A 15456-nucleotide genomic window follows, 5' to 3' on the forward strand; every position below is an offset into this window, starting at 1 on the left:
ACTCCATCATCTGCAGCCCAGTGGTGGATACAGCCCAGCCCTCCCCACCTTTGAGTGCGTTTACATAGAGCAAAACCTCAAGAAAACAGCATCCATCATCAAAGAACTCCACCATCAAGTCATGCCCTGTTCTTGCCATTAGCTTAGGGCAAGAGGTACAGAGCCTAGGTCCCACTTCACCAGGCTCAGGAACAGTTATTAGTCTACAACCATTAAGCTAGTGAACCAGTGTGGATAACATCATTCACCACTGCTCTGAACTGATACGGATTCACTTTCAAGGATTCTTTACAGCTCATGTTCTCAGTATTTTTTTTATTTGCGCAGTTTGTCTTCTTTTCCATATTGGTTGTCAGTCCTTGTCTGTTTTTGTGTAGTTTTTCATAAAATTCTATTGCATTTATTTCCTGTGAATGTCTGCAAGAAAATGACTCTCAGGGAAGCATATGGTAACATATGTACTTGGATAATAAATTTACTTTCAACTTTAAACTTTGAACTTCGTTGCCTCCACCTATCACGTCCCTGCTTCTGTCACTATTTATGCTCTTCCCTAATCCATCGGCCAGTCACGCCTCCTCACCTGGATACACCTGTCGTCTGAGAGCTCTTGCTCCACCCCTTCCTCTCACCTCCTTATGTGGCTATCTCCCCTTTACCCTTTCAGTCTGGATGGTGGTTTTTGACCCAGAACATTGACTGTCCATTTCCATTCCACAGCTGCTGCTTGATCCATTGAGTTCCCCTAGCAGATTGTGTGTTACTCCAGGTTCCAGTATCTGCAGTTGCTTGTGTCGCAAGTAACGTAGGGAAGAGTCTTAGGCACATGTAAAAAAAATCTATAAAGTGAAGAAACTTTCAAAAGTAATGAAATAAAAAGTTTCTAACCATCAAAAAAAGTACTATAAAGAGCGGTAAACAGTGAAACAAAACCTAAGTCAAATCAATATTTGGTGAAACCACCCTTTGTTTTTAAAACTGCATCAGATCTCTTTGGTACATCACCATGTAGTTCTACAAGAAAACCAGCTGGTAGGTTGTTCCAAGCATCTTGAAGAACTTGCCGCAGTTCTTCTGCAGACTTTGGTTGTCTCGTTTGCTTCTGTCTCTCCAGATAATCCCAGAATGCCCCGATGATGTTGAGATCAGCGCTCTGTGGAGATGATATCATCTGAAACCATATAAAAATCTAGGGTGCCTAAGACTTTTGCGTAGTACTATATAATGTCTTCATGTAGGATCTTGACTCAAAACATTGACAGTTCCTTTGTCCCGCAGATGTTGCTTGATGCCCTGGTTCTTCCATTTTTTTTTGCATTAGGCGTTGAATGTGTCGATTCTCAGCAGGTCTGGCAGCATCTTTGGAGGGAAAAGCAGAGTTAACATTTCAAGTCAATGGTTCTTCATCAGAATGGAAAAGTGAGGGAACCAATTTTTTTTCAAGGTGCAGAGGGGGAGATCGGTGCTAGGACGGAGGTACATCTCTACCAAAGGATGAGTAAGGCGCTCTTTCCCTCCACTAGCCTGCAGGTCAAACTTGGTGCATAACCTGCTTAGCACCCGCACAATCAGGATCACATGAAACCATTGGATCAAGTGGTGGATAGTTGTATGAGCAGCTGGTGTATATCACAAGTCTTGGTTATGCAACCACTGAGGCCAGGCAGACAATCTCTGAAGAGTATTGATAATGGCTGGGGTCACCCGTTTGGTAAAGACGTAGCCCTGTAGAAATATTTACCAAGGACAATCATGACCATGGATAAGACCATAAGTGCCCACATCAATTCAACACAGCACATAATGATGATGATGAGAGGGGTGGAGAAAACAGAAGGAATGTCTTTGATCAAGCAGACAAAGATGGTCCAGGTAATGTAATTGTTCTCAGTGCCCGTCTGTAGGGGGGTAACTAGCAAATAATGAGTACTGGTGATGGAGAGGGAGAAACAGTGGAGGAACAACAAAATGTAGAATGCAACAGCTTTTGAAACTCTGAAAAGTGATGGGCCAGTTCAAATCACTGCTCTATGAGGTTTAGTCATCTCTGCACTGAACTGTGGCTGTGGCCTGCAACTATCACAGCGTGAACTCACTTTTCTGAGATTCAGTTCTGAATGCTAGTTGCTTACTTATATTGTTTGCATGGTGTTATCTTTTTCTCTCTGCACGTTGGGTATTTGAGGGCCTTCTTTTGTTTTAATGGGCTCTACTGGGTTTCTTTGTTTTGTAGCTGCCTGTAAGGAGACAAATCTCAAGGTTGTATGTTGTATATGTACTTTGATTTTGACCTTGACTTTGGAAATGCTCACTCAATAAGACAGCTGCCATAGAAAGAGAAAAGCTGCAATAAAGCTGCACTTTATTAGACATCATAAATGGCCAGTTTTGTCACAAACAGCAGAAGCTGGCAGATGGTTCCAGCTTATGGAGGAGTCAATGTCCACTGGAGGCCTGTCCTAGGTTTAAAGAACTGTGTATGTGCGTATGTGGGAGACGCTTGTTTTTGCTGTTGTTGTTTTGTTGCTTGTTGTGTTGTTGTGCCGGGCATTGTGGGCACATTATGCTGTTGCCATAATGTATAGCTACGCTTGTGGGCTGCCCCTGCAGACCCTCGGGTGTGTTGGTTGTTAACGTTATGAAGTGTTTTGATGTGTATGTGACAAATAGACTTGGATCTTGATCTTGATTTTGCTTTTCACTAAGTCTGAATCCATGTCGTGGGGGAGAGGGGCACTGGGGTCGGATGAACCGATATGTCAATTGTTCATTGTCAGTCCCTTATCCACCTTAGTGGGTGCTGCTACATTCCATTCCATTGCCAACCTTCCTTGCTTCATCCAGCAGGCACTGACCTGCTCTGACTGATCTTCATGACCCATTCCTTCCTTTGAGAATTCTTTCTCAGACATCCACAGTCATTAAACCTCATTTATAGCTTAGACACTGTCCACAGGTTGGAGTAGCTTCACACACTAGCCGCATTAAAAATCTTGTCGAGTACTTTGGAAGGACAAAGTCCAAGGCAGAGTACAAAGTAAATGGTAGGATACTTGCTAGTGTGGAGGAGCAGAGGGTACATATCCACAGATCCCTGAAAGTTGCCTCACAGGTAGATAGGGTAGTTAAAAAAGCTTATGGAGTGTTATCCTTCATAAGTCGAAGGATAGAGTTTAAGAGTCGCGATGTAATGATGCAGCTCTATAAAACTCTGGTTAAGCCACACTTGGAGTACTGTGTCCAGTTCTGGTCACCTCACTATAGGAAGGATGTGGAAGCATTGGAAAGGGTACAGAGGAGATTTACCAGGATGCTGCCTGGTTTAGAGTGTATGGATTATGATCAGAGATTAAGGGAGCTAAGGCTTTACTCTTTGGAGAGAAGGGGGATGAGAGGAGACATGATAGAGGTGTACAAGATAATAAGAGGAATAGATAGAGTGGATAGCCATCTCCTCTTCCCCAGGGCACCACTGCTCAATACAAGAGGACATGGCTTTAAGGTAAGGGGTGGGAAGTTCAAGAGGGATATTAGAGGAAGGTTTTTTACTCAGAGAGTGGTTGGTGCGTGGAATGCACTGCCTGAGTCAGTGGTGGAGGCAGATACGCTAGTGAAATTTAAGAGACTACTAGACAGGTATATGGAGGAATTTAAAGTGGGGGGTTATATGGGAGGCAGGGTTTGAGGGTCAGCACAACATTATGGGCCGAAGGGCCTGTACTGTGCTGTACTATTCTATGTTCTATGTACTGATGTGACTTTTCAGCTACCCAGCAGTACTTACTGATCAGTTTGTTGTTGGTTTGTTTTTGCAAAGAGTCTGCTTGTTCTTTATTTTACAACAATCAATGTATATAACCAAAATACTGTTGTTCAATTTCTTTGTATTTCTATCATTCTCCTAAATTAAATTCAACAATCCTCCCAGGCCTATTGTCCACAAGCTGTGTTCTTTTCCAGCTTTACATTTACTGATTTTTTATTAACTTTATCAGTCAGCCTTGGAATCTATTGGAGGTCTGCACAATTACTTAGTGAGCATTTTAAAGCTTTGATTTTTGATCTTTTTGATCCAATTATATTTATTTTTAAAGAATCTGTTTCACCTGAATCTCTGAAATTCCCGTCCACCTCAATTGTTCATAGAACATCAAATATAGAACATTGCATCGCAGTACAGGCCCTTTGGCCCATGATTTTGTGCCAACTTTATAACCTATTCTACGATCAATTTAACCCTTCTCTGCTACATAAGCCTCCATTTTTCTCTCATCATGCACCTATCTAAGAGATTACCTCATGCCCCAACTACCTATACCACCACCTCTGGCAGGCCATTCAATGCACCCACCAGTCTCGATATAAAAAACTTACCTCTGATGCTCCGTCCCTATACTTTCCTCCAATCACCTTAAAATTATGCCAATTCATATTAGCAAACACTCAAACGTGCAGAGAAATGTTCATCACGTTCAGATTTGCTGTGCATAGCACCAGAGAAAGTAATGACACAAAGTCCATTTTCTCCATAGAGTAATATAGAATGGAAACAGGCCCTTCAGCCCAACTGGTCCATATTCTCCATAGCAACCTCCATATTAGTCCTAGTTTCCTGTGTTTGGCCCGTAACCCTCCAAGCCCCTCCCCTCCATGTACCTATCCAAATGTTTCTTGAATGTTGCAATTGAGCCTGCCACAACCATATGCTCTGACAGTTCATGCCAGGTACTCACTACCCTCTGTGTAAAGAAATTACTTTCTTGCTCAATTCACTCACCCTTAGTTCTGGTTCCCAAGCCCTCTGCGTTAAGAAGCAGTCCTTCCAGCCCACTGAGTCTGTGCCGATGACCAAGCACCCACTTGCACTAATCCTCCCTCGTTCTCCGCACATTCCCTCAACTCCCACCTTCCCAACTCACCGACACACCAAGGTCAAATTTTACAGTGGCCAATTAACCTAAAAAGCCACACATCATTGGGATGTGGGTGGAAATCAGAATCCCGTGAAGAAAGCCACGTGGGTCACAGGGAGAACGTGCAAAGTCGGCACCGATGGCACTGTTAGGATTGAACGAAGGTCCCTGGAAGTGCAAGCCAGCCACCCCAGCTTAATTAGCTGTGACACTCTGCTGACCATCAGTCCTTGTCTATACATTTCTTAATTTAAATGGAGATTATTTATAACCATAAAACCATATAAACATATAACAATTACAGCATGGAAACAGGCCATCTCGGCCCTTCTAGTCCGTGCCGAACGCTTACTCTCACCTAGTCCCACCGACCTGCACACAGCCCATAACACTCCATTCCTTTCCTGTCCATATACATATCCAATTTTTTTTTAAATGACAAAATCAAACCTGTCCCTACCACTTCTACTGGACCTTGTTCCACACAGCTACCATTCTCTGAGTAAAGAAATTCCCCCCTGTGTTACCCCTACACTTTTGCCCCTCAACTCTCAACTCATGTCCTCTTGTTTGAATCTCCCCCACTCTCAATGGAAAAAGCCTATCCACGTCAACTCTATCTATCCTCCTCATAATTTTAAATACCTCTATCAAGTCCCCCCTCAACCTTCTACGCTCCAAAGAATAAAGACCTAACTTGTTCAACCTTTCACTGTAACTTAGGAGATGAAACCCAGGCAACATTTTAGTAAATCTCCTCTGTACTCTCAATTTTATTGACATCTTTCCTATAATTCGGTGACCATTTAATCTTGTTCTACCCCAATGCACAATGATTTGATCTGATGAACAGTCTGTAAGACAAGCTTTTCACTGGTACGTGGGACAATAATAAACCAATACCGATAGGATTGCTGCCTCCACCACACTTTCGAGCAATTTAGTTACCAAATCCCTGTGTTATACGCACAAACTGCTGGAGAAACTCAGCAGGCCAGGCAGCATCTATGGAAAGGAGTAAACAGTCAACGTTTTGTGCTGAGGCCCTTCATCAGGACTGGAAAAAAGATGTCCTGATGAAGGGTCTGACATCCTGATGTCCAGTCCTGATGAAGGGTCTTGACCCGAAACATCAACTGTTTATCTTTTCCATAGATGCTGACTGGCCTGCTGAGTTCCTCCAGCACTTTGCGTATGTTGCTTGGATTTCCAACATCTGCAGATTTTCTCTTGTTTGCAATCCCTGTGTTAGGCTGGTAGGGAATTGAAAGTGCCTTTAGTAGGTTAATAGATTGGATAAAATGGGAGAGATGCCAAACAACTTAAAAGAGGCAAATATTTTATCCTTATTCAAACAAAATTGCAAGGACATTCATAAAAACCACAAATGCATTGTCACCTTCCCCATTAGAGCACAGAACATTACAACACAGGAGCAGTCTCCTCTCTCCGCAATGTTGTGCCAATCTAATTAAACTACCGACTAAATGCTTAACTAAACTAATTAGCTAATTCTGCTCACATAATGTTAATATCCCTCCATTTTCTGCACATTCATGTGCCTGTCTAAGAGCCCCTTAAATGCCTCTGTCGTATTTGCCTCTGCTACCAACGCTAGCAGTACATCCCAGGCCCCACCATACTCTGTGTAAAAACCTTGTCCCACACAACTCCTTTGACCTTACCTGTTCTCAGCTTGAATGTATGCCCTCTGGTACTGGATGTTTTGACCCTGCGAGAAAGATACCAGCTCTCTACTTCATCTACGCCTCGCGTAATTGTATGATCTTCAATCAATGTTCCCCTTTGAGGACAAAGTGATCAGTCCTCAGCAGGGGTGTCAGCTTTGTATCTCTATGCCTTCACCTCAACATATTCTGGAGCCAACATGATGGTGAACTCTTCTTCCAATGCCTAAAATTAACAGTATTGCTGAATTACTCCCATTAACGGTATTGCTGAACCACCAAGACCAGACCCCATCCGTCAATAGCTTATTTACTCTCCCTTGATCTATTCATCATTAATTACTGATGCAACTTTGATATCCTCCCCTCACCTACTCCAACCTTATTCATTCTAAATGTGCAGCACATCACTGCAAAAAAATTTACAGACAAGCTGAATGTTCTTGTGCTCTGGCAAACCAATCTCTGCCTTCTTGAGGCAAAATGTCAGCACCCAGACACATCCTCCGAGCCCCTCTAGACCACTAACCCACCAATTAACGTCAGATCATTATCTCCCAGACAGTGGAGCGGCACAGTATTGTAGTGGTTAGCACGTTACAGCATGGGTGAGACCATAAGTCCATAAGACATAGGAGCAGAATTAGGCCATTTGGCCCATCGAGTCAGCTCCACCATTCAATCATGGCTGATCCTTTTTTTCTCCTCCTCAACCCCATTTCCCAGCCTTCTCCCAGTAACCTTTGATGCCATGTCCAATCAAGAATATATCAATTTCTGCCTTAAATACACCCAATGACCTGGCCTCCACAGCTGCATGTGCAACAAATTCCACAAGTTCACCACCCTATGTCTAAAGAAATTTCTCCACATCTCTGTTTTGAAAGGGCGTCCCTTTATCCTGAGGCTGTACCCTCTTGTCCTGGACTCTCCCAACATGGGAAAAATCCTTTCCACATCTACTCTGTCTAGGCCTTTCAGTGAGATCCCCCCTCATCCTTCTAAATTCCAGCGAGTACAGACCCAGAGCTATCAAACATTCCACGTGTGATAAGCCTTTCATTCCTGGAATCATCCTGGTTAACCCCCTCTGGACCCTCTCCAATGCCAGCACATCTTGTCTAAGATGAGGAGCCTAAAACTGTACACAATACTCAAGGGGAGGCCTCACCAGTGCCTTATAAAGCCTCAGCATCACATCCCTGCTCTTGTATTCTAGACCTCCTGAAATGAATGCTAACATTGGATTTGCCTTCCTCACCACCGACTTGTGGCAAATGCCACCACAATCTCAAACCGACTCAACCTGCAAGTTAATCTTTAGACTGTTCTGCACAAGAACTTCCAAGTCGTCTCACCTCAGATTTTTGGATGTTCTCCCTGTTTAGAAAATAGTCTGCACATTTATTTCCACTACCGAATGCATTTTCCAGCATTATATTTCATTTGCCACTTTCTTGCCCATTCTCCTAATCTGTCTAAGTCCTTCTGCATCCTACCTGTTTCCTCAACACTACCTGCCCCTCCACTAATCTCTGTATCATCTGCAAAGGTGGCAACAAATTATATGCAGCATAATTTATATACAGCATAAAAAGAAGTGGTCCCAACACCGACCCCTGTGGAACATCACTAGTCATTGGCAGCCAACCAAACAAAGATCCTTTTATTCCCACTCACTGCCTCCTTCCAGTCAGCCAATGCTCTAACCATGTTAGTACTTTCCTGTAATGCCACGGGCTCTTAATTTGGTTAGCAGCCTCATGTGTGGCACCTTGTCAAAGGCCTTCTGCAAGTCCAAATATACAACATCCACTACATCCCCTTTACTCTATCCTACTTGTAATCTCTTCAAAGAATTCCAACAGGTTTGTCAGGCAGGATTTTCCCTGAAAAAAACCATAATGACTTTGTCCTATCTTGTCCTGTGTCACCAAGTACTCCATCACCTCATCCTTAACAATTGACACTAACATCTTCCCAACCACTGAGGTCAGGATAACTGGTCTATAATTTCCTTTCTGCTGCCTTCCTCCCTTCTTAAAGAGTGGAGTAACATTTGCAATTTTCCAGTCCTCTGACACCACGCCAGAGTCCAATGATTTTCGAAAGATCATTGCAAATGCCGCCACAATCTCAAACACTACCCCTTTCAGAACCCTAGGGTGCAGTTCATCTCATCTGGGTGACTTACGTACCTTCAGGTCTTTCAGCTTTTTGAGCACCCTCTCCCCTGTAATAGTAACTGCACCCACTTCTCTTCCTTCACACACTACAACATCTGGCACACTGCTAGTGTCTTCCAAAGTGAAGACTGATGCAAAATACTCATTTAGTTCATCTGCCATCTCCTTCTCCCCCATTGTTATTTCTCCTGCCTCATTTTCTAGCGGTCCTATATTCACTCTCATCTCTCTTTTATTTTTTACATACTTGAAAAAGGGTTCTTTTACCTTAAACTCCCTAATCACCTCTGGTTCATTACATAACACCCAATCCAGGATAGCTGGTCCCCTAGTTGGCTCAACAACAAGCTGCTCTAAAAAGCCATCTCTTAGGCATTCAACAAACTCACTCTCTTGAGATCCATTACCAACCTGATTTTTCCAATCAACCTGCATGTTAAAATCTCCCATGACTATCATAACATTGTCCTTTTGACATACCTTTTTGATTTCCTGTTGTAATCTGTGGTCCACCTCCTAGTAACTGTTGGGAGGCCTGTACATAACTGCCATCAACGTCCTTTTACCTTTGCAGTTTCTTAACTCAACTCACATGGATTCAACATCTGCCGATCCCATGTCACATCTTTCTATTGATTTGATGCCATTCTTTATCAAGAACCACGCCTCCCCCTCTGCCTACTTTCTTATCCCTCCGATACAATGTGTAACCTTGGACATTCAGCTCCTAACTACAACCATCCTTCAGCCACATCATCATACCTGGTAATCTGTGTTAGTGCAGTAAGATCATCCACCTAATTTGTTATATTCCGTATTTGCTACCCTTTTTGATTTTGCATTCCCAATGTACTGATACAGTACTCAACCTGTTGGTTGCGACTATGTCCCATCACTTGCCTGCTCTGCCTGACAGTCTGACTGAACGCTTATCTTTACTTTTTTACCATCCTGCCTACCCTGAGTCCCATCTCTCTGGTTCCCACTCCCCTGAGAAATTAGCTTAAACCCTCCCCAACAGCTCTAACATACCTGCCTGTGAGAATATTGGTCGCTTTGGGTTCAGGTGCAACCTGTCACCTTTGAACAGGTCATACCTCCCCCAGAGGAGTTCTCAATGATCCAGGAACCTGAAGCCCTGCCCCCTGCACCAGCTTCTCAACCACGCATTTATCTGCCAAGTCATGCTGTTTCTACCCTCACTGGAACGTAGCACAGGCAACAGTCCAGAAATTACTACCCAGTAGGTCCTGCTTCTCAACTTTCTACCTAGCTCTCTAAAATCTCTTTTAAGGACTTCTTTGCTTTTCCTTCCTTGTCATTGGAAGACACCTGACTGCTTTCCCTCCCTCTCCAAAATGTTGTGGACGCAATCTGAGACATCCCTGACCCTGGCACCTAGGAGGCAATATATCATCCAACACTCACAACACGCTGGAGGAACTCAGCAGGTCGGGCAGCATCCGTGGAAACGATCAGTCAACGTTTCGGGCCGGAACCCTTCGTCAGGAAGGAACCCTTTGTGGATCTTGAGTAGGAGGTAGAAGTGGTCAGTGCAGGGTTCGGCCTCAACCAGGCTGAAGGCTGTGGAGGGATGCTCTCCTAATCAAATCATCAGTGGCGGGAGCACAGCACTGCAAAGAGGTTTCTTGCAGGTCGGTGACACTTGTTTAAAAAGAGAGCTTTGTGGGCATTTGGCCATTGCAGAGGCCCTATCAGCGGCCTCTTGACGAAGGGTTCCGGCCCGAAACACTGACTGATCGTTTCCACGGATACTGCCTGACCTGCTGAGTTCCTTCACGTGTTGTGAGTGTTGCTTTGACCCCAGCATCTGCAGATTATTTTGTGTTTAATATATCATCCAGGTGTCTTGTTTACATCCACAGAATCTCCTGTCTGTTCCCCTCACTATTGAGTCCCCTATCACTACTGCTCCCTTCTTCTCTCTCTTTCCCTTTTGCACCACGGATCCATGCTCAGTGCCTGTAACCCGGTGGCTGTGGCATTCCCCCAGGAGGTCATCCCCCACAAAAGTATCCAAAGTTTTCAGAGGAATGGCCATAGGTGTGCTCTGCTCTAACTGCCTATTTACATTTCCATTCCTCCTGACAGTCACCCAGCTACTCACCTCCTACAATTTTGGGGTGACTACTTCCCTGTAACTCCGCTCAATATTCTCCTCACTCTCCAAAGGGAATCCAGCTGCTGCTCCAGATCCCTAACACGGTCTTCAAGGAACTGTAGTTGGATGCATTTCAGGCAGACGTAGTTCCCTGGGAAACTCTGGGTCTCCCAGGACTCCGACATCCGGCATGAAGAACACACAACCGCCATTTACTTTACCAGTACAGTAAGAGAAAAACAAAATGTAACCCTTAACAGAAGCTTACCCAGAACCAACACCTCCTCCGAGCTGAAGCCTCCTTTGAGCCAAAGCCTGACGCTTCTACTGTCGCCACTGACCTGCCCCCTACAATGGCCGCTCCACTAGTCCCTCCTGCACTTTTATTTAATTTGCAGTGCTCTACTCCCGCTACTGATAGGGCCTCTGCAATGGCCAAACGCCCACAAAGCTCTCCTTTTAAACAAGCATCACCGACCTGCGAGAAACCTCTTCGCAGTGCTCTGCTCCCACTGCTGATGATTTGATTAGGAGAGCATCCCTCCACAGCCTTCAGTCTGGCTAAAGCAGAGCCCTGCACTGACCACTTCTACCCCCTACCCAGTGGACCTATTGTTTCAACCTGTTCTTTCCCCTCTGAGTTTATTTAGAAACACAGATAATCTACAGCACAATACAGGCCCTTCAGCCCACAAAGCTGTGCCGAGCATGTCCTTACTTTAGAAATTACCCAAGGCTACCCATAGCCCTCTATTTTTCTAAGCTCCATATACCTATCCAGGAGTCTCTTAAAAGCATATCGCCTCCACCACTGTCACCAGCAGCCCATTCTACACACTCACCACTCCCTGCGTAAAAAAACTGTGCCCTCTCGTGTTAGCCATTTCAGCCCTGGGAAAAAGCCTCTGACTATCCACACCACCATTTCTTCCCATCTTGACTCAATCCTGTCTCCTCTGGTCCCTTCCCTTCCCATGTACGTCCGTGATAATCCTGATGCCCTCCTCCACCTTGACAACTCCCAATTTGTTAGTTTCAAACAGCTCATCCTCACCACAAGCATTCCATCCCTTTATACCTCCATCTCGCTCAGGGCTCTCTTTATCTTCCTTGAGTGGAGGCCCAGTCAGTCCACTCCACCAACATACTCATTGAGTTGGTAGAACCTGTCCTTAGGGTCAATATTTCCTTTGGTTCCACTCACTTCCTCCAAAATAAAAAATTAGACTCCATAAGGGGCCTATCTACTCTCATCTTTTTTTGGTCACATGGAACAATTCTTCGTCCAGACTTATTTAGAATGAACCCCTCAACTCTTTTCCTGATACACTTACCACTCCATTGCTGATACATCATGAATCCTTGCCAAAACCAAAAAGTTTATCCACTCTGCTCTCACATTCATGTTGCAATCTGTCTCTAACACTTTCCTCTTAAGATGTTTCTGTCTCTATCTCAGAAAAAAGCACATATATAAAGAGCGCTGTCACATGAAACCACCAACCATAATCAAGGACCCCACCATCAGGCTGTATACGTTTCTCACTACTGCCTTTAGAAGAGAGGCTTAGCTTCCAGGTTCAGGAACAGTTATTACCCAACAGCATGGATAACTTCACTCATGTCCTCAGTATTATTTATTTATTTGTTTGTTTGCTTGTTGCTGTTGTTACATTTTGATTTTTTTCCCCCAGCTCAGGCTGGTAAAACCTGAGATACGGGCATAGCCAAACACACTCATTTTTCAATTACTAGGAAGTTTTTGGTCTATTCTAGTGGTGTTTAGTATCGTGGCTCTCTAGAGATTTACATAAATATTGCTGTGTAGCCCTAATTGTTTAATCCTTTGTGTAGTGACTTGGGGATGACACCAGTTATAGATATTACTCTTTGGACAATGTATACGCTGTCCATGTACCATAGTCTTTCAAGCACCTCTTTTAATTCAGCAAATTTCTGGTGTTTTTTCACTTATTGATTTCTATATGTTACGTGTGCTTGGAATGGCTATATCTATTGAGTAAGTCATTCTTGTTTGTCTATTCTATAGTGAATGGTTATTATGGATTGTCCTGTCAGTAATATTGGATAGGTCATAATATTATTTGTAGTATTCTGACTCTAAAACTGGATCAGACTTTAGAGTGAGGTATGGTGATTTTATAAGTTTGTATTTCAAAGCAAGATTTTGGTGAATGATGTTTGCCACTTGATTATGCCTGTGTAAGTAATCAGATTGAGTTAAACTGCTACAGGATCCTGTAATGTGTTGGATTGTTTCTGGTTTCTCTTAATATTTTCAGCATTTATTATCTTGAATTTGTTGGTCTTATATTATGTATTTTCGATAACTTTTTCTGTTAACCACCTGGTCATGTATTGCCATGAGGAACCCCACTGTTTCTCGGAAGAGGTCTCTAACTCTGAGCCAGGTGTTTGACACATCTAGTCTGCTCAGATCATGGGTATTTCACTACTATTGTTATTAATGTTATTATTATTATTATTATTATTATTATTCTTTGTCTTTGCTATTTACACAGTTTGTCTTCTTTCATGCATTGATTGTCACTCTTTGTATGTGTATAGCTTTTCATTGAGTCTATTGTGTTTCTTTGCTACTTTGAGTGCCTGCAAGGAAATGATTTTCAGGGTGACATTTACATTCTTTGGAAATAAATCTATTTTGAACTTTGACATTCTTCCCATGCCCAAGTCCTCTGGTGCCCTTCCACATCCCAGAGGCATAAATGTTGTTAGATTAATTGCCCCTAGTCCGTGGTGGAATATGATGGAAGCTTGAGAAGAGGTAACAGGGAAGATTAGTGGGAAATGGGATTGCTTTGTGATAAGAAGTAGTCTTGATGGACCAATGTGGCCTTCTTCTTTGTCAAAGAGAAATGTAAAGGAAAAGATTAGCTTTATTTGTCATGTATACATGGAAACCTACAGTGAAATGTGTCATTTCTGTCCAATCAAATCAGCGAGGATTGTGTTAGGCTGCCCGCAAATGTTGCCATGCTTCCAGCACCAAAATGGCTTGCCTGCAACTCAGGAGCCCTAACCGAATGTGGGTGGAAACTGGAGCACCTGGAGGATATCCACATGGTCATGGGGAGGACATGCAAACTCCTTACAGGCAGCAGCAGGAATCAAATGGTGAAAACTGGCATTGTTGTGTGGTATACTAACCACTACTCTGCCATGCTGGTAATTAAGTGATTCAGAGACAATAATCTTCAGAGTAAGTGTTGGGGAGTGAGACTGACAGGAGCTGGCATAGACTTGATATGCACCGATTCTAGACTTGCTCTCTCTAAAATCTCCCTCTATCCTCCTTTAGTTGGTTACACAATGAATGATCTTATCTTTGAATGGCAAGAGAATGGGCCAGTACAGGTTGCCGAAGGACTCACCTTGCCACAGTTTCTCCTAAAAGAAGAGAAAGATTTACGATACTGCACAAAGCATTACAATACAGGTAAGGCCTTATCCTGAATAAGCAAAAGTAAATGGGGAAAGTTGTGTACGCTGGGTCATCAAAAATTCTTGAGTCAGAGATTGAGTCAAGGTATGTGGAGAGAACAGGAAAGTGATCTTGGGCACATGACTGGATTAATCAAGATCTTATCAAACAAACCTATTGAATATTGAAAGGCCAAGATACAAGAGGTGTGGACAGGATGTGTCCTATGGTGGTGGACTTCAGGACCAGGATCTGACGAAGGGTCTCAGCCTGAAATGTCGACTGTACCTATTCCTATAGATGCTGCCTGGCCTGCTGCGTTCACCAGCAACTTTTATGTGTGTTGCTTGAAATTCCAGCATCTGCAGATTTCCTCGTGTTTGCGTAATTCTACTCCTATGTCTTATGATCAATCTTATAATTTGGCAGAGAAAATGCTGCTCCTGGTCTTGTTTCTTCTGTGTCTTTTTATTTTCTAGGCCAGTGTGTATCCCACATCAAATCATTATAACTATATTAAAAAAACAGAGTTGTTGCAAAGTTTTACGGAGCATGGATACAGCTGAGTCAAGTTTATTGTCAGATGCACAAGTGCAGGTATTTGGAGGTCCAGTGAAAAGCTTCCTTGCAGCAGCATCACAGGTGCATACCATCAGATGAGCAGCATTCACCAAAAAAAACAAAAAATAAACATGAATTGTGTACAATTTTTCCAAGAAAGAACATAATTGCAACAAAAAAATCAATTTTAGCGCAAAGTGATCCAAGTGGAAATAACGTTGCTAAATAACAATGACTAGGAGTGTGCAAGTTATTTCAAGAACCAAATGATTGAAGTGCAGGGCCTTGAAAATATTTTCAGCCCCCAAACCTTCGTCAAATAAATGAGTGTTACACCCAGGGATTTTGCTCAATTTAACTGAGAAATTTTATTTGTGAATCACATGCTCCTTTTTCACAGTAGAACATAAAGAACGGAGAAAATTGTAAAATATGAAAAACTAAAAATTCAAAACCTGAGAAGTCAGCAGTTCAAAAGTGTTCATCACCATTTGCTCAGTACTTTGTTGAAATACCTCTC

The 15456-nt window shown here is 43.2% G+C and overlaps 1 protein-coding gene across 2 annotated transcripts in view; it reads left to right on the forward strand.

Moving 5' to 3' along the window:
• Nucleotides 1–15456, forward strand: part of glra3 (glycine receptor, alpha 3) — a 257459-nt gene that overhangs the window by 193109 nt on the left and 48894 nt on the right. For both annotated transcript variants that reach the window (XM_063049478.1, XM_063049479.1), the window contains exon 6: nucleotides 14253–14390. In XM_063049478.1, the coding sequence (XP_062905548.1) occupies nucleotides 14253–14390 (138 nt within the window). The remainder of the gene's footprint in view (nucleotides 1–14252; nucleotides 14391–15456) is intronic.

Source organism: Mobula hypostoma, chromosome 5 (assembly GCF_963921235.1).
Source record: "Mobula hypostoma chromosome 5, sMobHyp1.1, whole genome shotgun sequence".
Lineage (NCBI taxonomy): Eukaryota > Metazoa > Chordata > Chondrichthyes > Myliobatiformes > Myliobatidae > Mobula > Mobula hypostoma.